Consider the following 21,587-nt stretch of genomic DNA (forward strand, 5'->3'; position numbering starts at 1 on the left):
CAAAAAAAAAAAAAAGCAAGCGTACCACATACCCACGATTTGAATAATAGCTGGCACGGACCATGGGTTCCAACAGATTCCAGGGACCCAGGCTGTCTGTAAACTTTGAAAGAACGGACAAGGCATTAAACAATTGCACATATGTTGATGCCAGGGAGAGGACAATTCAATCCCCTTAGATTTTCTCTCAACTCCTTGACCTCTTACACAATAATTCGGTGCCCCCTCTCCCACTGTCGCCACACAACCCAACCACACCTTTCCCAATTCTATATCGTGTCTGCATTCAATTTCGGGTATGCTTGATTAAGAAGTGTAATAGATAGGAGAGTTTAGCAGCAAGGTAGACCAAAAGTGAGCTATTACATATAAGGAGAACACTAAAAGAAAGAGTGGAATACAATATTCGCCTGATTGATCCAATGTCCTTAAAGAAAAAGAGGGCATTGGATGACAAGAAAGCTCCACATGGGAAGCAAAGAAAAAAGACACGGATAAAGAGAGACTGGATGGATTTACATGTAAGACTGACTACATTGATAGTTTAAATTAAATGTATAGGAGATTGGCATCCTCTGGTATTTACTTAGAAGGCTGAAGGTAGTAGATGCAATAGCAAGAGCATAAGAGGCAGAGATTTCACCAAACAAAACTGGGACAAAATGAGCTGTGTGGAGGCGGCGGAGGGATTGGAGGGAGCCCTTCCAGCGACTGCAGGAGTAATTGTGTGCCCACTATGGGTGTTCTGCTGCTCATTTGCAGGCAATGGATTCGGTGGTCTGTCATTTGGGGATGGAGTAAGGGGCATTCTCTCGCCATCAGTGAGATCTTGACCTATACATGCAAACCAAAGGATCCCACCTTCTTAGTTGATACATTGGAGAAACTAACAAATAAATAATAGCTGGATGCAGTTTAGATTATCATGTTTGAATTCCAGTTTGTTAAGTTTTAATACCATCTCCAAACTAACTGGAACACAAAGGGCTTGTTGAAACCAGAAAACAAGTGAATCATTGACATAACAGATTACCAGGAAAAATGTTTTCAACCCATCTAATGTACAACAAGGTACCATACAGTAATTGACCAACATACAACAACCACACCCTCTCCCTTTTAACAACCTCCAATAACTTTTTCAAAGGACCAATTTGGCAACATTGCTATAATTAATATTCTATAATATTCCTTAATTAGTACTACCTTCAGAATTTTCTTCTTAATGTGAGCATTTATATAATAATGTATTTTTATAAAGATAAATGTGTTTACATTATTTGATAATTACAAATATTTACCAAAGTACTAGTTTATAGATTAATTTTCCTTAAGAAAACCAAAAGGCTTACTATTTAAGTCCAATGTATCCTGCTATTCATCTAAAGAAAATGTTGACCATAACAACTAAACTGGGCGTCAATCATATAATGCTATCTTCTCAGTTTTTCTTTTAACATGAAAACTTATTAATGGTGTGGGCGCATTATTGAAATTTCCCCATGGATATGTGTAAATGATATTTAAAGGAACATATATTTAATTTAATGCACAAAATTATAGTTGCATATAAAGAGTGTTATTTACTACTAAACAAAATATAATTCCAAGAAAATTGTGAATTATTAGAGGTTATTACTTATAAGCCACATTACAGTTAGTAAGATTAGGATGTATCCCTAAATATAGACTGGGAAAGGCCATAGTACTCACAATTTGAACGAGACCATCCCAGCTTCAAATTTTCTCGGTCAAACACCATCCGGTATCCGGTCATGAAGTTCTCTGCATGGAAATGTTTTCTTCTACTGTAATTAATATTTAAAGAGGGAAAAGAAGGTGGGATTAAGTAGCAGATTTTGCAATGGATAAACAGTGCACTTACGTCCAAGGATTCCAATATCTCCATCTGCTGGCTGTATGGCTAAACAAAATCCAACAACTCCCTACACCATAAAATCTATCATATTAAGATTTTATCTGCAACAGCAATCTATAACTAGTTTAATTACTCCTCCAGAACTACCACAAAGGAGACAGACATTTAGATATTACTTTAATTTGAGTCAAGGAAATTGAATAAAAGTTGAAAAAAAAAAAAACAAACTCAAATAGAGAATAGATATTACTTTCCAAATTAGGTGAGGATGTAGTCCAACTCAAAAAATTTTGAAGTTTGAGGACGGCATTGATTTGACTTTAAGAACTTCATAAATCGGCAAGGGTCATGCTAGTTCACTGGTGAGACTTTATTTTATTAATCCTTGCTCGAAGACTAGTGTGATTGATCCTGGTTTAATTTTTTCCCCCCCCCAATCCATGAGCACAATTTGGGGTTCATTCCACATATACCCGCAGCTAGTCACTTACATATATGGCCACATTTGATTAAACAAAACCAAATGAATACACCACATATGGACCAAAGATTGGTTTGGCACTTCAAGCTCAGCTGAATAAAATCTGGCAAAATCTAAAATTGTCTCACCTGATAGCCATGGACCACAAAAACAGGGTTGTGAACCACAAAGCTGTTGTTCAGTGCAAACTTGAGTATCACAGAGGGATTCTTTAACAACTCTTTTGAACTGTTTAACAAAAAACCACCTGACCGTTAGTATAGGAGCAAAAAGAAAGAGCCAAATAAAAGAACATGAACAGAAAGAGGGAAACAGTGTGTGTGTGTGTGAGAGAGAGAGAGAGAAAGATGGGGTGGAGGGACACACATACAATGGAGGAAAAAAAAAATTATTTAAATACGAGGATAGAACCTTCCAGTTTTCATGCCATGAAATTCACCTGGATTTATAGCAATATTCCCAAGGATATCCTTCAAAGCTAAATCGCGTGGCATTCACTTGTTTGTCAAACTATCATTAAAGCAATTGTGATATAAGACAAATTGGGAAAAAATTATATACAGAGATTAATGGAAAATAACAACACCTCATCAACAACATTTCTATATGATTCATCTGGAAGAAATGTAAATGATGCCCCACTGTCAACCAGTGCTCTGAAGCTTGTTTGTTTAATACAAGAACTCCCAATACAGCATGCCTCTACTCCAACTATGTAGGTTTCACTGAACAAAAACATTCAGTTAATCACTCCACATCTTTAAAATTATGGCCTTAAAAGAATATGAAGACAAAATACAGTAAACTGATAAAAAGGGGACAGGTGTTCCTTACTATTTTCCATCTGAAGGCAAGAAGAGAGTAGTTTGTTGAGTAGCTAGTCCTTGGTCCCCAAAAAAGATTCTCCCAGAATCATCATCATTAAAACACAATGAGAAAGAGTTCTTTACCAGTCCTGCTTTTGAAAGAAAACTTGGAACTGAAATTTCTCCAAGCCCCAAACCCATAAGACCATCAGGAGCAACTCCATCCAAGTAACCACCAGTTTGCCTCATACCACATCTGTTTACAAGAACATAACTAACAAAAATAAGTTTTAAATTAAGGCATCAATGAGAAGAATTCTTGATAAGTTGCTGTGCACATTGAGTTTGGAAATCTAATGTGGCACTAGATGATCAGTAGAGCATACCCTATGATGACTGGGGCCCGCACAGAGGAGTTAGATGCATCATCAATGCCTGATGTAAGATGTAGGATGTCCTCAATCAGCAATCCAGAGCTTGATGTATTTTCAGAGTAGTAGTTTATAGTGTAAGGGCATAGCTGCTTAGGACTATCACAGTTTGGACTTGATTCACATAACTGATGGCTACAAGACAGGTGCTTGCTGGTGCTTGAACCAGATGGACTGTACTGATTTAGATCTCTATCCTGCATAATAGATGCCCCAAATATGAGGGAGCACCTGCCAATCAATCATTGGAAATAAGTGCTAAACCTGTTACCAATTCTTAGCATAGACTTCACAACACCATTGAAACCTGTGCATCCAGAATTCCATTACTATGTGTAGGAAAAAAATTAAGTTGCTAGGTGGGAAAATGTTTCTTGTGAAATTCATAGTCACTATCTAGAAAACGCTTCTGCTGAGATCTCAACAATCACATAAAAATTCCAGAAAATTGCCCCCAAACCACAAAATTCCATTACTATGTGTAGGAAAAAAATTAAGTTGCTAGGTGGGAAAATGTTTCTTGTGAAATTCATAGTCACTATCTAGAAAATGCTTCTGCTGAGATCTCAACAATCACATGAAAATTCCAGAAAATTGCCCCCAAACCACAAGACACAGCATAGAAGGTTATGAGGCCCAGCTTCAGGTCTCAAAAGGCGTTTTTCTCATGAGGTGTTCAAATATTTACTTGAAGTTTGCTTATACTCGGGATGCCAGCTCATCATTTAACCAAGAAAAAGGGGCACCATTACAGTTTCAAGGAGGGATGCCACTATAATTGTGGCTATCTCATGTGTACCACATTAATTAACCAAAAAAAGAGGGGGCAAACAAGTTAAAGCCCATGACATTACCAATCAAACTTCAAAACTACCCCAATGCAAGTGCCATTTTCCCATATATTATTACTCTTACAACAGTCCCAACCTAAAGGAATGACATTCTCTATCATGGCGTCATGCGCCTAGATCAAAACTACCATGACACAAGTTCTATGTTCTCATATATAATAACCCTTGCCAAGCCTTGAAATATTTTATTCTAACTAATTATCAAACTTAAAATATAATCACTACCCGCAATTGTAAAATTGAAAAGAATTTCACACAAAAAAAGAAGGTTTACCAGTGATGACTACAGGTACAAAATATGATCTGAAGTTTAGCACTTTAATTATAATAGGATATGGTTTCTCAAATCACTGCCACATAGAAGTGCAATAAGAAATATGTTTTAAAATACCCATCAAAGTAAGAAATGACAATAAGAACATCCAAGTTATAAAAAGGCTAACCTACCAGACTACCATAATAGCTGGCGGATAAGGGAGCGCATTGTATGCAGTCACACGGAATCCATAGTAGATCACTCCCAGCATCCAATGCAACAAGAAAAGAAATATTGGGTGTCCCTATATCAATCCAAGTATAATGCAACCTGTATATTCGAAGATAGAGATATCAAATGCATTGATAAAAAGGATCAGTTACTTAAACTGCAACAAATTCCAGATTCTGAAACAAACTAAGAAATGACAAAAGAAGCTCTCAGATGCAGAAGCAAATTAAGAAAGTAGTAACTACTTTACAAATTTTTTAATTTTTTCTTTCTACATTAGGTTCAGGCATGCTCAAAACAGTAGGAGTTGTTCTGACGAATCCGATGTTTCCAAACAAAAATAACTAACAAATCTATAAATCATAATTTTACCAATAAAAGAGAAACCTGTAAAACCCTAAACATAGGTAACGAACACTCACCATCCATAGTCGTTACCGAACGACATCGTTTTGCTCCCCTCGGACGGGAACAGAAACTGATACTTGGACCCGAGCATTACCTTCTGCCTCTCCCAATCACTCCTCACCAGCATTTTGTAGTACTCCATAGTCCTCCACTCCGGCCACGACCCAGACAACCCGCTCCTCGCCGCCCTGAACGCCTTCACCTCATCAGAGAACCGGTGAATGAGCCTAGCAGAAAACATCGCCGCCATACAACTCTCAATCAAGAGAACTACCACAGACATCGCAACCAGAAATCGAGCCGCCATCGCGACTCGAACCGCGAACAACGAACTGCCAACCACTCGGATCAGAGAGCTCGGAGTAGAGAAATCTTGTGCTTTCGAGATCTAGGGTTTTATGCTAACGGTGCTTGCTAAAAAGGGCAGGGAGGCGAGGTACGCACACTGGAAACAGAGAGGTGGCGGAGAGAACGGAGGGAGCAGATCAGGGGAGTGAGCGCAGTGCGCACCGTGCGCAATGTACTGGGGCGGGAAGGGCAGATAATAAATTAGAATAATTTAATTAAGAGAGGGTGAGAGATGTGGCGAAGACAATGATTACGTTTTATAGAGGGACTGTGGTGGCGCCACGTAGGTGGTCCCCAGTGCCAACGTGTCAGAAAAGGACCTGTTTTGATTGGAGGAGACGTCTTGTCTGCCAGGTGGGTCCTCTTTAATACCGTTGGCGACGATTTTTGTCAAACCAATATACCGTGGGCCTTTTCAAATTTATGATTTATTTATTTCCAAAATAATTACAAAACCCTATGGAATTCAAAATGGTATACTGTGGGCCCTTTTAAATTTAGTATTTTTTTATTTTTTTATTTATCCCAAAATCATTACAATACTCCATGAATTTCGGAATGTTTTAATCGATGTGTTTCTATCAATTTTTCTCATAACGTATTTAAGGAAAAAGACAGGAAAGAATTTTATCGTAAAAAATTTAATTAATGAAATTATTTAAAAATTATATAATTATCATTTTTTTTTATCTATGTATTTGAAATGGTTTTGAATCTCTTATTTTCAGAAAAGTAGTTGTTAAAAATAAAAATAATTTTAATATTTTTAAATTTCAAATTAAATAAAAAATATTATTTTCACATCACTTTTGAATATATATATATAATTTTTTTATTTTTTTCAAAAATGTTTAATTTCAAGTTCATTTATATACCTCTTAATAAATGTTCAATTTTATTAATGATACTTATAACTTGATAAAATTGTTTTAAAATGGGATTAATTACAAAAAGGAAAAAAAACAAAGGCATCATGCTAAAGCATAAACGAAAGTAAAGAGTAATTAGTATTGTAACAGGCACGATAAAGAGAAGTCCAAAACCACTAGTAACCTCATCATTATCACTGTTTTTTTCCTCTCAAAGTTGAGGAACACACATAAACCATTACAAAGAATACAGAGGAAGCTAAATTTTCCATCCAAATGGTATTTATATATATATCCACGGGAACTATAGAAAATGATGATGTTACAAAAGAATACAACAAATCAGTGGTTTTTAAGACTGTAGGACAACACTACAAAATCAAAATCTCTGCCATGCTCTATATACATAGACACATTACACATAAATAACCAAAAAAAAAAAAATGGAAAAAAAGAGTAACAAATAAGGATGGGTTGTTTCAACCCTTCTGGGGTTTTTATCACATTTTTGCCTACAATTGAAGTTGCAGCCGAGTGGTAATTTTAGTTTCAGGAATGGTTGTTACTTGTTAGACCACTGGAATTCTATCTCCAGGTTCCGGGAAGGCCCACTTTTGCTTTCAGGCAACAGAGTGTACTCACCCGCCACAGTTCCCAGCATGACAACCCGGTCGATCTGGATTGTTACTTTTCCGAATGAGCTCTGCCAGTAAATCAAAAAGAAATAAGGGTTTAATAATGGAGTATAGAAGAATTTGGAAGGGGATGTGCGAGATTCAACAATGGGCTGGTTTACCTTTCCCATTTTGCTCTTGTTCTTGCAAGAGATATTTAGCTTCTGGCCTTTTGGAGGACTTTCGAAGGTCCATGCAAAGCTCTCGTCCCACTCTGGATTAGGACCCGTTGATACAACCTACACGGAGAGAGGAGAGAGGGAATTTGTGAGAAATTAACTACAACTTAACAAGGTGAGAGAACTGAAGTAGGGATGCTTTAATCATTTCAGCAAAGACCAGCTATTGCAAAAGTGACAACTGATGCTGATTTGACTGGAGGCGACATAGAACAAGGGAAAGACCAAAAATTTAAGGGTTGAAGGGGAATACGGAATGGTGGAAAGAACCAGAGACTAAGGACTGAGGCAGCTAGAAAATACATAGACCAAAACCTTGTTCTGCAAAAGTCATTGGGTTTGTTTTTAACACATTCCCTGACGACCATGAGAATCACTAGCAAATTGCACGTAAATCTGACCCAAAAACCTTTTCCCTTTTTCCCTTTTTTTTTTTTTGAAACTCCAAGTCTTAATTTTTTTTTCCTACCTGGTTCAAACCTTGGTCATACTGCTCTGGGTAGAAGTTATAAGAACTGACTAACCAAAAGTTTCAGAGAAAAAAAAAATGTAGCATGGAAATGAAAGAGGCATACACATCATACCTTGGTTTGCCTAGCTGGAGTGTTGGCAAGTGTAAGCTTGCAGAAGACACTTGGATTTCCCACAGACTGCTTCATATTGTTGCCACGCTTGATTGTCACTAATAATGTCCCTGGCAAACACTGCAAAAGAAATTCAGCCTTCTCCTGAAATCGAGGTGGGCCAGACTGAATCAAGTATTGCAGCAAGGGAATGGCATCTGCAGCAGCAACTGATTGAGCTCTAGAGACTTCAGCTGGGCATGCTGACCAAGCTTGGCGGAGAAGAAAAAGTGCATCCAATGCTGCTTCTTGCGTTGCCTCCGAACCAGTTTTGAGAGATGTTACCAGATGGGGAATACTAAGTGTTGCAGGCTCAGTGGCTCTCAACCGTGGAAAGTTGCCAAACAGTGCATTTAGGGCTTTCAGATACTCCTCATTCACAGTTCCAGTGGCCCATAAATCCTTTTCGATAGCAGCTGCAAGAACACAGGAAAAAATTATTCAACACAAATAAGTATTTGCATGCAGGGTCCAGCCATCAAAGTGACAACTGATACTGATAAAAGTGTTTGTTTCAGATATTAAACAGCATCATGAACATGTAAACAGCCAATCTTATTAAGGTTCTGAATCACTTAACTTGAACATACGCTTTTAGGTAATTGAAAAAGATAAAATACAGCAAACCCTTTCTCAAATACAAGACGAAGATGGTAAGGGAACATTTTTGTTTCTATTCATTTTCCTTCCAGACAACCAGGCCATGCCAATTCATGCATAAAACAAAAAGAAAAAGATCTAGTTTTTGAAGATTGAAAGAGAGCAGTCAAGTGTTCATTAGAAATCATTTCATTTCCCACAGGAAATGATTTTTTCCTCAAAGCCGCTTCTATACATACAATGAAATTATAAATACTCCTATCACCTTTCATACAGGAGGGAAGGAGCATTTCCAGTTCAAGAATGCTATCTCAAAGAATTTGATTTCACTTTTTGAAGTGTTGATTCCTTGCTACTTAAAGATCAGTATTAATCAAATAACATTTCCATGACCCCATACTTCCATCTTAAGCTGATTTGAATCGTCATGACCCTTAAACCGAATTTTATTTTTTCCTCACAATGCTTTTAACTCATTTTATCAATCCTAACATATGAAAACAGAAATAACAAGATCCTCACTAGGAACAGTAATCTACAAGAATACTGAAACAGATAGCAAAATTCATCTTTTCTCTGAAGCCCGTTACTCCATAATGTTATCTAGGCACATGGAAAGAGCTATTAGTCATTTGTGTTTGTAATGGAATGTGGTACTCATTTACATTTCTAGGCATGGAAGAACCAGAAAGAATTGTCTTTAATAGTTGAGTCAAAAATACAAGTAACCCTATAAACAATATGACAAGTGCCATTTGGTATTCATATATCAAAGTGTATTAAGTTACATGATGAAGAAATACTACTAAAAATAAACAAATAAATGAAGTCACACAATGAAGGAAGTGATCTTGTTTAATACTTTCTCAAACGAAAAAGAACGTTATGCACTCTTTCAGCACATTTAATAAATCCTAAACATAATTTTTGCTAAGATTGCACAAGACCTGTAAATTGACACCTTGAGTGCCAAACATAGTTTTCCCAGCTAAGCGTGGAAAAACTATGTAAAATTAAACACCATATAGAAAATCCACAGAATAATTAAATAAACAAATCTAGCCGATCAAGTCACGCGTGAAATGAAGTGAACAACAGCACAAGTTAGGAGTTAATAGCACTACATAGAAAGCCTCAAAAAGAAGAGAGAAAAGAAAACAAAAAAATAAAAATGAGGGAAGAAAAGGGCAGCAGACAAGATAATGAGGAATGATTTGAACGTGCATGCATTAACAAAAGGTATGGCTGAGAATATTATGGACTGTCAAAACAATGCTCAAGTAACCAATAAAAATCAAAAGATTTTATTAAAATGATTTTAGTGAACTAATCAAGAAATTGCAAACTCTACACTGCAATCAAAAGACAGACATGGGAAAAGAATCTATCACGAACCAAGAGGCACATATGCAAGTGGATTTACAATCCCAGCAGATATATGCTCCTCAAATAAACCAAAAGTTGGAAAATGTTGTACAAGTGAGCGAGATAACTTACCAGTGATAGCTCTTACTGTTTCACTTGAGGCATACTCTTGAATAGTGTGGTTGGAGAAGAGAAGTTTAACAAACATTGCAGCCTGAACTGAGGTATCAGGATCACTTGAACCTATCAGATCCAGAACAACCTGAACACCACCAGCCTCTGCAACTGCCCTTTTATTTGATCTACTGCACATTACAAGGTTTTGCAAAGCACATATAGCGACCACTTTCATTTCTTCTGTTGGTTGGTCTTCAAGCACATTCACTAAAGCACGGCAAGCTGAAACAGCATCTGTTGTTCGAGCAAGACTCTCATTCTGGAATAAATCACCAAGAGCCAGAGTTGCCAGTAATCTTGCCTGCTGAGCTTGTGTTTGAGGATCCAAAAGGTACTGAGATAATGGTAAGATGGCAGACTTAGTAGCTTTTGATTCTCTGATCTTCACATTGTTCAGTAATACTTCCAGCAGTCTGGCAGCAGTTTCCTCACACTGATGACTTCTGAGAATTTCCAAAAGAGCCTCTATGGCACCACTTTCAGCCATTGCTTCAGCACTGGTTGAATCATCACTTTCCAACACCAGAAGAGCATTTAATGCACCAACTACTGTGGTTTCAGAGCCAGAACGAAGCAACCTCACCAATACAGCCACAGGTACTTCCAAATAATATTCAGAACTGAATTGCAAAATACTGGCTAAAACAGAAGCGGCAGACTCCCACAAGGCATGAGGAAGCAAAGGATCAGCTTGCAATATCACTTTGGACAGCTCAACAACACCACCCTCTTTTGCAATTTCATTTGGCCAAGATAGTGAGATACTAACAAGAGCCTTCACAGCTCTCTGCTGCAAAATGGGTGCACCTGAACCAAGAACTCGTATCAATGGACCAATTACTTGCTGTGTCACTGAATCCTTCTGAAGGTGTTCTTCCAGGAGTAGATGTGATAGAAGTTCAGCAGCCAACTGTTGCACACCTGGAGATGGAGAATCTAACAAGGGGATAAGTGGTTCAATAGCTTGGTGAGAGGTCAAAGTATAGTCAGCACGACACTGTGGATGCTCTAAAATATTAACAAGAACCTGTAATGTGCTTTGCTGTCCATGGGTTACAAATTCAGGTCGGGTTAGCAACAGAAAAAGGGGTTCAACCACTTTTGCTGCAGATGGACCCTTGGCAATGGTAGCATTGTTGGTCAATATTCGGAGCAATTCTGCAAAAGCATCACTGAGAAAATCTGGTGCTTCATGGAGAATATCAAGCACACTCTCAATCACACCAGCTTTTACCATTTCCATCTTGCAAGCAGGCCTATCTTTTCCTAACTTCACAAGAGCTTTGGAAACAGCCTCATGAAGCATGTAATTCCTACCATAGAGGAGGCCAACAAGAGGAATAACTGCACCATGGGCAGCAACTAGTTCTGCCAGTTGCTCATCATCCAAGAGCCTATCTAGTGCACGAACAACTGAATGCTGAGCGGGACTGAACTCCGTCACAAGGAGAGAAACCAAAGGCTCGACACATCGAGCTGCAGCCATTGTAGACCTGATTCTCGTATTTCCAAAAAGAACATAACACAACTCAGCAGCATCCCCCTTCAGATCCATTGAGCAATTTGAAGAAAGGATCCTGCAAAGGACATCCACTGCATTCATTTCAACATCTCCGACAGCAAGGGCTTTTGATGGATTTTCACTCAACAACCTAACCAATGCAGCAATAGCAGCATGCTGCTCCCTCTCCAAGCCAGTATTAAGAATTTCCACCAAAGGTTGAACAGCTTGTCGGGCACTTTCTGCACTCCTAATATGGTCAGAGGAAAATAGGCTTTCCAATGCTTTAGCAGCACTATACCTCGCAGCTCTTCCACCTAGACGTAATACCGCTACAAGTTGACTGACAGCACCAAATGCAGATTCATGCCTTCGTATTTCTGCACTGCTAAATAGGATTCCCAATAAATCAGTAGCGGCTTCCTCAGTGGCATCTTGTGGACCAAGTGAAAGGTACTTAGTCAATGCTTCCAAAGCCCCTGATTCAACCATTACAATATTATTTGATGGACAGTCTTTTGCAAGCTGGATCAGAAGTCCGAGCGCTAGAAAAGGGGCCCCTGGACGATCTGGAATTGGTTTGAGTAGATCAACAAGGGCAGGTATTGCTTTACGAGAAGTAGCACCAACCCTAATGTCATCAACTCTAAACAACCTTTCAAGAGCAACCTGCTCTGGATAACGCACCAAAGCAAACTCTTCTGACAATTCCAGGAGATCATAGATATCAACATCCGCACAGCCAAGTAATGAAATAAGACCACCTGCTGCACCAGAGTTTGCAACAGATAGAAGAGTCCCCCTGCTACCATTACAGACGAGACTCGCCATTGCCTGGGCAGCAAAATATCTGTTTGATGACTCCTCCGATTTCAACAAATTGGCAAGTACTGGTATGGATTTCATGGTTGCAGGTGCCCTTATGATATCTCTATCTTGAAACAAAATTGCTAGCAGTAAAGCACAAATCCATATGCTGCTATCTTCTTTAAAATCAATCTGCACCAGATTACCATAAAGGAGCCAAAAGAGGTTTCAATAACAATAATAATAACTATAAAACCATATGTATATAATAAAATCCCATTTTTTTCAAGGATAAGTAAGAAAAGAATAGAAAACAAAGTTAAAATGCTAGCAAACAGCTCAGTATGAATCAATCAATTTGTCAATATCCAATGCATCATTAACTTGGCTCATCACTGCACTTAAAACAGAAAAGTAAGAAAGGGGCACAAGAAAATTAAATACCTGTGCATATAGCGGAAAACATTGAGAAATTTTGTCTGTGAGGACTTCAACTGCTCCAGCCTCCATAATTGCAATTTTGCTTTTGTCGTCATGACAAGCAAGAACCGAGAGTAGCCATGTAGCTGTGTTGGCACCATAAATAACTGTTGTGCTTTTCTCAAGTTCGTCATTCCTGGCCTCTTCTTTAGGATGCCGGTAAATGCTTATGGCATCCTTCTCATTATCCCCCTGGACTCCTAAAGAATAAGACTGAGGGGATTTAAGCATCGAAACAAGAGATTGAACAAGATGGCCGTTTGAGCTTGATTGTTTGAGATCTTCTAGCACCCTCTGATGATTGACTTTTGCAGCACAGATAAGAAGTGCTGTTCCCCCAATTTTCACCTTCATGTTCCTCGAATTGATCACCCTCATAGCAATGGATGAAATGCATCCAGTGGCACAAGCTATTTTATCTCCTAGAACAACAGGTTGATCCCGGCAAAGCCGTGATAAAATTTCAATAGCCTTATCCTGCAACATGGGTGCTGCATCAGCAATGCAAAAAACAATTGGGGTTATGCGGTCTGGAAATTCAGCTAAAACAGCCCAAGCAGGTTTGAGTGGCCCACTAGCTCCTTCTGATCTTGACAGAAAAGCAAGTGCATCTAGTGCCTCAGATGTTGCAAAAGATCCACTGCTAGCAGATTCCAGAAAAGAAACTAATGCCAGAACTGTTCCAGCACGGTTCACACAATCAGTTAATACATAATCACTTTGGCGAGAATGGAGTAGGCGAGCAATTGCTGCTGCAGCATGGGCCTTCCCAGAAACTGTTCCTTCATGCAAAACCCTGGTAGCAGGAACAATGATTTCTTCAGGAATAGCTTTCTCTGCAACTTCATGATCCAAAAGAAGATTGGCCAAAGCGCATGTTGCCTGCTCTGCAACGTCCAGAACATCAGAATTAGCAAGAATGATTAAGGGGGACAATGCATCTCTAGCAACAGCAGCCACATCCCGGTTCTCTTTAATTGAAAGAAATATTGAGGCAAGACAACAAGAGGACTCCACTAAGATGTTGTCAGATTCAACATTTAGCAGCTTCATGACTGACCAGAGAGTCTTAATAGCAATGCTACTTTCACGCAAGTCCTTCCTAAGGTTAAAGATCCCAGCCAGAGATGATGCAGACTTAGCCTGAGTTTCTTCTCTGGTGGAGCTCAATATTTTTATCATCGTCTCAATTGCATCATTTGCAGCACTGCCTTCATGTAGTATATCATGGATGGGAGCCACGGACAGCATACTTTTTAGGGCATCCAAGACATAAACTTTGGATTCAGGTAAATCACTGGTTAATAATGCAGTGAGTTGGCTAATAGTAGCTGTATCTGATTTATGGATTAAATGGTTCAATGTCTTTGCTGCAATTTCTTTCCCATTTGAGCTCCCATTCTTCAAAAGCCATAATAAAGCAGGGACAGCATCAGCACTTTCAACACATGCCCGTATATCTTCGCTATGATTACAGAGGTTCCCAAGGATTGTTGCAGAATCTTCCTTGGCTTTTGCAGACCCTGTCTCTAGAATTTGTACAAGTGGAGGTATGCCACCAGCAGCAGTGATAGCCCATTTGCTTTCATCATTTTCATTAGATAGAAGGCAAAGCAACGCAACTGCACATTCTTGCTGCTGTTCTGATGAAAGCCCAAGAAGAGATATCAACAGCTGAACACCCTCACGACCTTGAAGTGAACGCCATAGACTGCCTCCATTGTTGCACAATATGAGAAGAGATCTTACCAGCTCATCCTGAACTTCATTGGCTGCCATTGTGATCAGACCTACCAACAGCCGTTTTGCATCAGAATTTGCAAGTTTATCTGAAAGTATGGGATTTCCATACAAACTAGCTAGGGCTTCTATGGTACGTTCTTGCACAAGAAATGGTAAGTGAGGTTTAAACTGATTAATCAATGTCTGCTCAATAACCACAGCATCTGATGCTCTAGTAGATTCCGCTTTGCTATCGTATATCATAAGAGCTGACGCCAAAGCCCCCAATGTATCAGCAGTCTGTGCAGGAGAAGCGCATGATTCAAGGCTTTGACCAAGGCTTGAGATGACAAATGACAAACCACCAGAAATGTTTGCAAGAGCACACATTGCATTCTCCTGCAATGCTTGGGCATGCTCACCTTGCATGAATTCCTTTGATGGAGCAATTGTAGCATTTATTAAAGCAGGTATACCACCAAAATTAGCTATCTCCCGCCTTGCTTCTTTGTTCTGAGCAGAAAGAGATTTAAGAGCACCTGCAGCTTCTGCTCTCACAGAAGCTTCATTACCAGGTGCTAATAGCTTGAGGAGTTGTTTTGTAGCCTCTGCAGCCAACACCCTAGAACACACAGATACATCTTCCATCATCATACATGCAAGAAGAAAGCACACATTTGCTTGAGTGCTTGCCTGTCCAGTTTTAAGCAACTTCACAAGTATATCCACTCCCCCAGCTTGTACTGTTGCAGCCCAAAATCCTTCAGTGCTGCAGGAAAGGTTTTTTAAAGCTCCAGTCAATAAATTATCAACCAAATTTCCAGCTTTCAGCCCATTTTCTAGTTGCTTCCATAGCACTGGGACAACTCCTTCAGTAGAAAATATTTTTGATCCAACATAGTCCCTTGTGCCACCTTGAGAAACAGCATAAATGGTCTTTGCAGCTGCAATTTGACCTTCTGCAGAGCTAGACCTAAGGAGACCAAGCAGTGGAGGGATGCAACCACCAAGCAAGACTTTTACCCTTAATTCATTCTCTTTACAGAGAGAGCCTAAAACATTAGCAGCCTGCATCTTCACTCCAAGTGATCCTGATCGGAGAAGAGAAACAAGCACTGGAACCGCCTGAGAGTGAGATCCAACAGCACTAAAAGCATTTTCACGGGTATTAATGAGTTCCAGCAACTGCTTCAGGGAATGTTCTTTTTCTTGTGAAGATGAAGAATTCTGCCGCAACTGTTCGATGCATTGAGCAACACTAGCTAATGTCCCATCTGGATCCTCCATGCTGCTACTACGCTCCCTGTAGATGATTAGGAAGTGTTAAGATACTTAAGCCAGAATTTCCATTTCTATTAACCATTGCAAGCCAATACTCTCAGCATAGTCTTGATTTTAAAGGGAAAGAGATATAAGAAAGAATATTGCATAAAGCAGATGCTTAATTACTTCCCTAACAAAACTTTTCTCGAAAAGAAAAAGGAAAAAAATACACGATCAAGGAGGAGAAAGAATGTGCCACAAGCAAGCTAAAAAAGATGTGGTTGCAATTGTGAGAAAAATATACGATAGCCAGTGAACTAGCCAAAAAGAGAAAAGAAATAGCCTTAAAGAGTATCAATGGAAATAAAATGGATTGAACCTGGGTCCAAATAGTCAAGATAAGGCCCTACTGAGGTTATTTTAGTTGTCTTGCATTAATTTGCACAAAAAAAAATGATGAATGGCTTAGAAAACAGTAATAGCACTCTCTTATGAGTGAGACATTCAGTCATTACACAATGGAACACTTTATCATTGTTTTATCCCAGTTCAGATTTATTTTGCCACATTCCTCTCAACTTCTTCCAACATTTGTCATGCCATGTCTCTGGTTTGAGGCAAACTAGGAAAAAATTGAATTAAATAATAAGTAAACAAAACTGGATATGTGAGGTATCTTAAGACACTATTAACTCCATAGAGTTGAGGCCAGAATCTAACAAGATGGTTTCTTATTTACAGTTCATAGATAACCAATTTACTTACAATAAAAAACTGTGCATATATGTGATAACATGAGGCACAATATAAGCAGGCTCCTGGCCCCTGCCATGGAAAGCATTTCCAGAAACAAGTCACTTAAGATCTTTGGACTAGGCATGTACATCAAAAAACCTATCATCTTGAGGAGGAATTTTCTCAAATTAAATGTCCTTAGAGGTGTTTGACAATTTTGACCTGGGCACACCATTTCCACAAAAGAATAACTTCGATCTAACTGCAGAAAATTATACCATGCAGCCTCAAATGCTGTGGACAAAGTTTTCAAAAAAATTAAAGCTGAAACTTCCAAACAGCAGTGCTAGAAGTTTCCTGTCTATGTAACAATAAACTAGTCACTACCAATCACAGGATGCAGATAAAAAATAATCAAACCAACTGAGAAATGCAGATAGAGCTCGAAAAGGACCTCAAACCCATCTTTATAATGGAATGTGGAGTTGGAGGCTCAGAATCTTGAAGTTTTGCATCCCCATTTCTTTCCTGCCATCCAAATGAGAGGTTTGGAGATAGTTGTTATATATCAAATGAAAGAAATCAATTTTATCATACCTATTCATTTAGAAAGTATCAACTTTCAAAAATTATACAGAAGTGTAAAGTAATAAAATGAAAAAGATACAGCATGATACATTTTGACACTGAGAGGCCACAAGTTGATAGAAAGTAAAGTCATCTAAACAGAGAAGCTACTTGAAAATTCAGTTCCAAGCTGATTTGGCCTACCACAATAAATATACAAAATGAAGTCCATACTTTTTTTACTTTGGTGTTGAAATAACAAAATCAGGAAGAAAAAAAAAACAATAAACACCATCTCTTCTTATTTGAGGGGGAAAATAAAACACATCATGGCAAATGTAAATGCAAAGATACCCTAAATATATGAAAACAAATTTGCAGCATCCCCAATAATTTAAATGTTTTTTCCTGCACATGGCTGAACAAGCATCAACTTGGTCTGTGTTGCAATTTCGATTCCTTAAGGTTACATTGGAGGACAACCCATATCAATATAAGATGTTTACACCCAGCATCCTTTGTAAAGAGAATGAAAAAATTAACGTTTTCAACATCTGTTCTTTTCTACAATAATTGAATAAAAAAGCAAACAACTCTCTCAATTCCCCTTTCTTGAACAATATAGCAGAAATAATCACAAACCATACATACTGAACAAAGCCCACCAAGGAACCAGCAAAGCTCAATGTAATTTGCAATATCAGTGCTGCATACTAGAAGTAAATGCATCCACGCTTATCCCAGTTAAAATTCATTATCATCAGATCAAGTTTAACATACTCACTAAATTCTTATTATTTGGGTTTATCCCATCATTTTCATTCATAAAAACCATTGAAGGAAATAGAAATACATGGTGCAGTACCATATCATTAGCAGCAAGGCCGTTGCTGGCAGCAAACCTCCACGCCAGTGTTGCCGCCAGCTTCGCTGCACTTCAAGATTCTCAAAACAAATCAAACCAGATCCCTCTCCCTCTCCAGATCTAACTCAGAGCCGATCAAAAATAGAAAGCCCCCTGTGGAAAAGCAAACCAAATCCAAAATAAGAAAAGAAAAAAAAAAGAAAAAGAAAAAGAAAAAGTAAAGATAACTGGCAATGCAAGGCAGATCAATTGCTAACTGGCAAGAAACGCCAACTGAGCTGAAAATAACCTCAAAACAAGATTATCCCACTGCACGTAAATGTGAATTAAATCACAGCAGATAAAATGATAACTCCAAAAGAATCCATGAATTCCAAAACGAACTGAATTATACAAAAATATACTTCAACACAACTGAATTACACAAAATCACATCAACCTAACAACAACCAGACTCATTGTCATTGAATCCAAACAGATCAAATAATATCCACTAAAATGACAAAAACCTCAGCACCAATCCAACTACAAAAACCCAAATCTAGTAGAAACCGACACAGTTTGACTCGAAAATTTGTACAACATAACTTGCTAGGCGCTTGCCTATCAAAATTTGGACAACAAATCCGCAGATCCAGTCTTTTCTTTCTGACTTTGCAGTTACCCACATTCACTAAAATTCTAAATTCTCACCGAAAAACAAAATGAATTAAAAAAAATAAAAGGGAAAAAATAAAAATAAAATAAAAGAAACGATTATTAATTATAGAGAAAAGGATGGAATCCGGCGGAGCTGAAATTCACCTCGGAAATCGCAGAGGCGGCGATCTTCATGAATGCGAAGAGAGGCAGCTGAAGAGAGAGAAAGTGGAGAGGTAGAGAGAAAGAGCGAATTGGAGGAGATCTTGGAGGCAGCAATGGATTTCGTAAGAGAGAAGATAAAAGGAGAGAGAACGAGAAAAAGCAGAGACTGAGAGTGAGCAACACAAAAATTCCACACTTATTTACTATTTCCCTTCATTGCTGTTTTTTTCTTTTTCTTTTTTCGTTTTTTAATCTCTCTATAACGAGAAATTGCGTGCGTTGTCGTGAGATTTTAAGAGTGGGCGCTCACAGGACCACCGACAGTTCGGAGCCGAACTTCGCGGCTTTGCACGGCTCGGCTGGTCCGTACAGAATAATTTAAGACAACAAATAAATAAAGATCTTTGAACTCTGTCTTCATTTGGAAGAAAAATAAATAAATATTTAATTATTAGTATTTCGAAAATCATTATAATTTTTGTTTAAAAAATAAATAAAAAATTCCTAAAAGTAATCAGACCCAAAATGGTAATTTAATTATTTTTTAAAATTATCAGGTTTTTGTTTGAAAAACAAATAAAGAGTAAGAAAATTAAAATGGTGGTTCTCAAAAAAATAGATTTTCAAAATTGTTTTAAAAAAACTCAAATATATAAAAACAATTACATCTGTTTTATGCACCCTTGCAAAAGTATTCTTAAATTATTTTTTATATTTTCTAATATTATTTAGAAGGCTTTAAAAAAATAATAAAAATTTGCCTTTAAAATTGTTATGAAAACTAAAAAAAAATTGTTTTTATAAAAATTTGTTAAAAATATTTTTTAAATAAAAAATAACTAAAAAAAAATTCCTTAAGACTAACCACGAAAATAAGTTGAATTTTTTCTATATTTTTTCTTCTTTTTCCCAAAGTTTTTTTTAATGATATTTCTAAATACAATTATGTTTGGTTCCTGAAAAATACTAAGAAAAAAAATATAAAGAAAAACTATTTTTTCATATTTGGTTGTTCTATGAAAAATATAAAAGAAAATCAAATATAATTAAAATTAATTAAAAACTTGTATATTTTAAAATTATTTAATCTTTATATTAATGAGTTAAAATAAATAAAATGAGTTTGAAGTAACAAAAAAAAATAATTTATCTTATTTTTAATTTATTTTTTATTTTTCTTAAAATGGTGGTTCTCAAAAAATAGATTTTCAAAATTGTTTTAAAAAAACTCAAATATATAAAAACAATTACATCTGTTTTATGCACCCTTGCAAAAGTATTCTTAAATTATTTTTTATATTTTCTAATATTATTTAGAAGACTTTAAAAAAATAATAAAAATCTGCCTTTAAAATTGTTATGAAAACTAAAAAAAATCATTTTTATAAAAATTTGTTAAAAATATTTTTAAAATAAAAAATAACTAAAAAAAAATTTCCTTAAGACTCTCCCTGAAAATAAGGTGAGGTTTCTTTATATTTTTTCTTTTTTTTCCCAAAGTTTTTTTTACAGTTTTTTTTTATGATATTTCTAAATACAATTATGTTTGGTTCCCGAAAAATACTAAGAAAAGAAAAAAAATTACAAAAAAAAACGATTTTTTCATATTTGGTTGTCTTATGAAAAATATAAAAGAAAATCAAATATAATTAAAATTAATTAAAAACTTTTGTATTTTAAAATTATTTAATCTTTATATTAATGAGTTAAAATAAAAAAAAATGGGTTTGAAGTAACAAAAAATAATAATTTACCTGATTTTTAATTTATTTTTTATTTTTCTTTATTTTTTCTTTCTTTCTACTTTTCCTTTATATTTTTTTTTCCCTTGCATTTTCGTAAACCAAACATAACCAAAGTCTTTAAAAAAAAGTTTTTTTTTTTTTTTTTTCAATTTCTAGAGCCAAACAAGCCTAAATTCTCTCAGTTATTAAAAAAAAAAAATGATGTCTTTTAAAACTTGTAGTAAAAGAGAGAAATAAATTTGAAGAGAAAAAATATTAAATTTAAACTTTTTTTTTCTTTTATGTTTAATTTCTCCTTTTGGTCGAGCCAACCTAAGCGAAGTGGCTGAAGCCACCTAAGGTGGTCTACCACTGCCCATCCTCTCTCCCTCTCTTTCTCTCTTAGCTGGCCTACCAAAAAAACAAAAAGGAAATAATGTAATTTATGATAAAGAAAACAATATGATATAGTAAAAAGTAAGATACACCTAATAAGGTTGATCATATGATTATTATAATTAAAATAAATAAAAACACTATCAAAATATTTGGGCCATGATGACCCCATTGCTGCAGATTTGAAGTTACACTCCAGCGCTTATCTAAATTGACATCTTACATGCATTGACAACTCCCTAAACTATATCAACTGTTTTTTTTTTCTTTATATTTAATTAAATATCATTTATCTTTTATTTTTATTATTATTAATAATAAAATTGCACTGTCCATAAATCTTTGCCAAAGAGTTCAGTGGTAAAATGATAGTTAAGTTGTTTTTTTTTTTTTTTATTCCATCATTGCATGTGCCTTCCATCACCCCATGTGCTATTTTGAACTAAAAAACATACTACAATTCATTAATAAATACTAATACTAATTATTAGGACAATAATCAGCGTGTCGCATATTTTTGTAAAGCATTGTCCTTTGAATGTTCT

General features: G+C 36.6%; 2 protein-coding genes across 3 annotated transcripts; both read right to left on the bottom strand.

The window, feature by feature from the left end:
* Positions 1-344: 344 nt before the first annotated feature.
* On the bottom strand, positions 345-5,919 carry LOC100250885 (aspartic proteinase-like protein 1). 2 transcript variants are annotated; one of them, XM_002281207.4, is made up of 10 exons: positions 5,358-5,919; positions 4,896-5,034; positions 3,553-3,794; positions 3,195-3,422; positions 2,947-3,085; positions 2,800-2,870; positions 2,489-2,588; positions 1,886-1,946; positions 1,714-1,785; positions 345-834 (listed from the first exon to the last, which is right to left on the bottom strand). In XM_002281207.4, exons 1-10 carry the CDS (start codon positions 5,648-5,650, stop codon positions 587-589), a joined length of 1,593 nt encoding a protein of 530 aa, XP_002281243.2. In that variant the 5' UTR covers positions 5,651-5,919; the 3' UTR covers positions 345-586. The 2 variants fall into 2 exon arrangements, with proteins under 2 accessions (XP_002281243.2, XP_010652837.1); XM_010654535.3 differs by lacking the exon at positions 5,358-5,919 and having other exon boundaries at positions 3,553-3,828; positions 4,896-5,029.
* A 797-nt stretch (positions 5,920-6,716) lies between these two features.
* Positions 6,717-19,135, bottom strand: LOC100264630 (protein CELLULOSE SYNTHASE INTERACTIVE 1). The gene is made up of 8 exons (XM_010654536.3): positions 18,923-19,135; positions 18,119-18,271; positions 17,141-17,214; positions 12,931-15,991; positions 10,134-12,678; positions 7,998-8,452; positions 7,357-7,473; positions 6,717-7,263 (listed from the first exon to the last, which is right to left on the bottom strand). The coding sequence occupies exons 2-8, from the start codon at positions 18,119-18,121 to the stop codon at positions 7,123-7,125; spliced, it is 6,396 nt and encodes a 2,131-aa protein (XP_010652838.1). The 5' UTR covers positions 18,122-18,271; positions 18,923-19,135; the 3' UTR covers positions 6,717-7,122.
* Positions 19,136-21,587: the final 2,452 nt, after the last annotated feature.

Source organism: Vitis vinifera, chromosome 7 (assembly GCF_030704535.1).
Source record: "Vitis vinifera cultivar Pinot Noir 40024 chromosome 7, ASM3070453v1".
Lineage (NCBI taxonomy): Eukaryota > Viridiplantae > Streptophyta > Magnoliopsida > Vitales > Vitaceae > Vitis > Vitis vinifera.

Excerpts from the sequence above, each read along its gene's own strand:
- LOC100250885 (XM_002281207.4), bottom strand. The coding sequence starts at position 5,650 with ATGGCGGCTCGATTTCTGGTTGCGATGTCTGTGGTAGTTCTCTTGATT. Across the intron at positions 1,947-2,488 it reads TTGTGGTCCATGGCTATCAG|GGAGTTGTTGGATTTTGTTT; the intron begins GTGAGACAATTT and ends TTTATGGTGTAG. Across the intron at positions 1,786-1,885 it reads AGATATTGGAATCCTTGGAC|AGAACTTCATGACCGGATAC; the intron begins GTAAGTGCACTG and ends ATTTCCATGCAG.
- LOC100264630 (XM_010654536.3), bottom strand. Across the intron at positions 12,679-12,930 it reads GTTTTCCGCTATATGCACAG|ATTGATTTTAAAGAAGATAG; the intron begins GTATTTAATTTT and ends AATCTGGTGCAG. Across the intron at positions 8,453-10,133 it reads AACAGTAAGAGCTATCACTG|CTGCTATCGAAAAGGATTTA; the intron begins GTAAGTTATCTC and ends GTGTTCTTGCAG.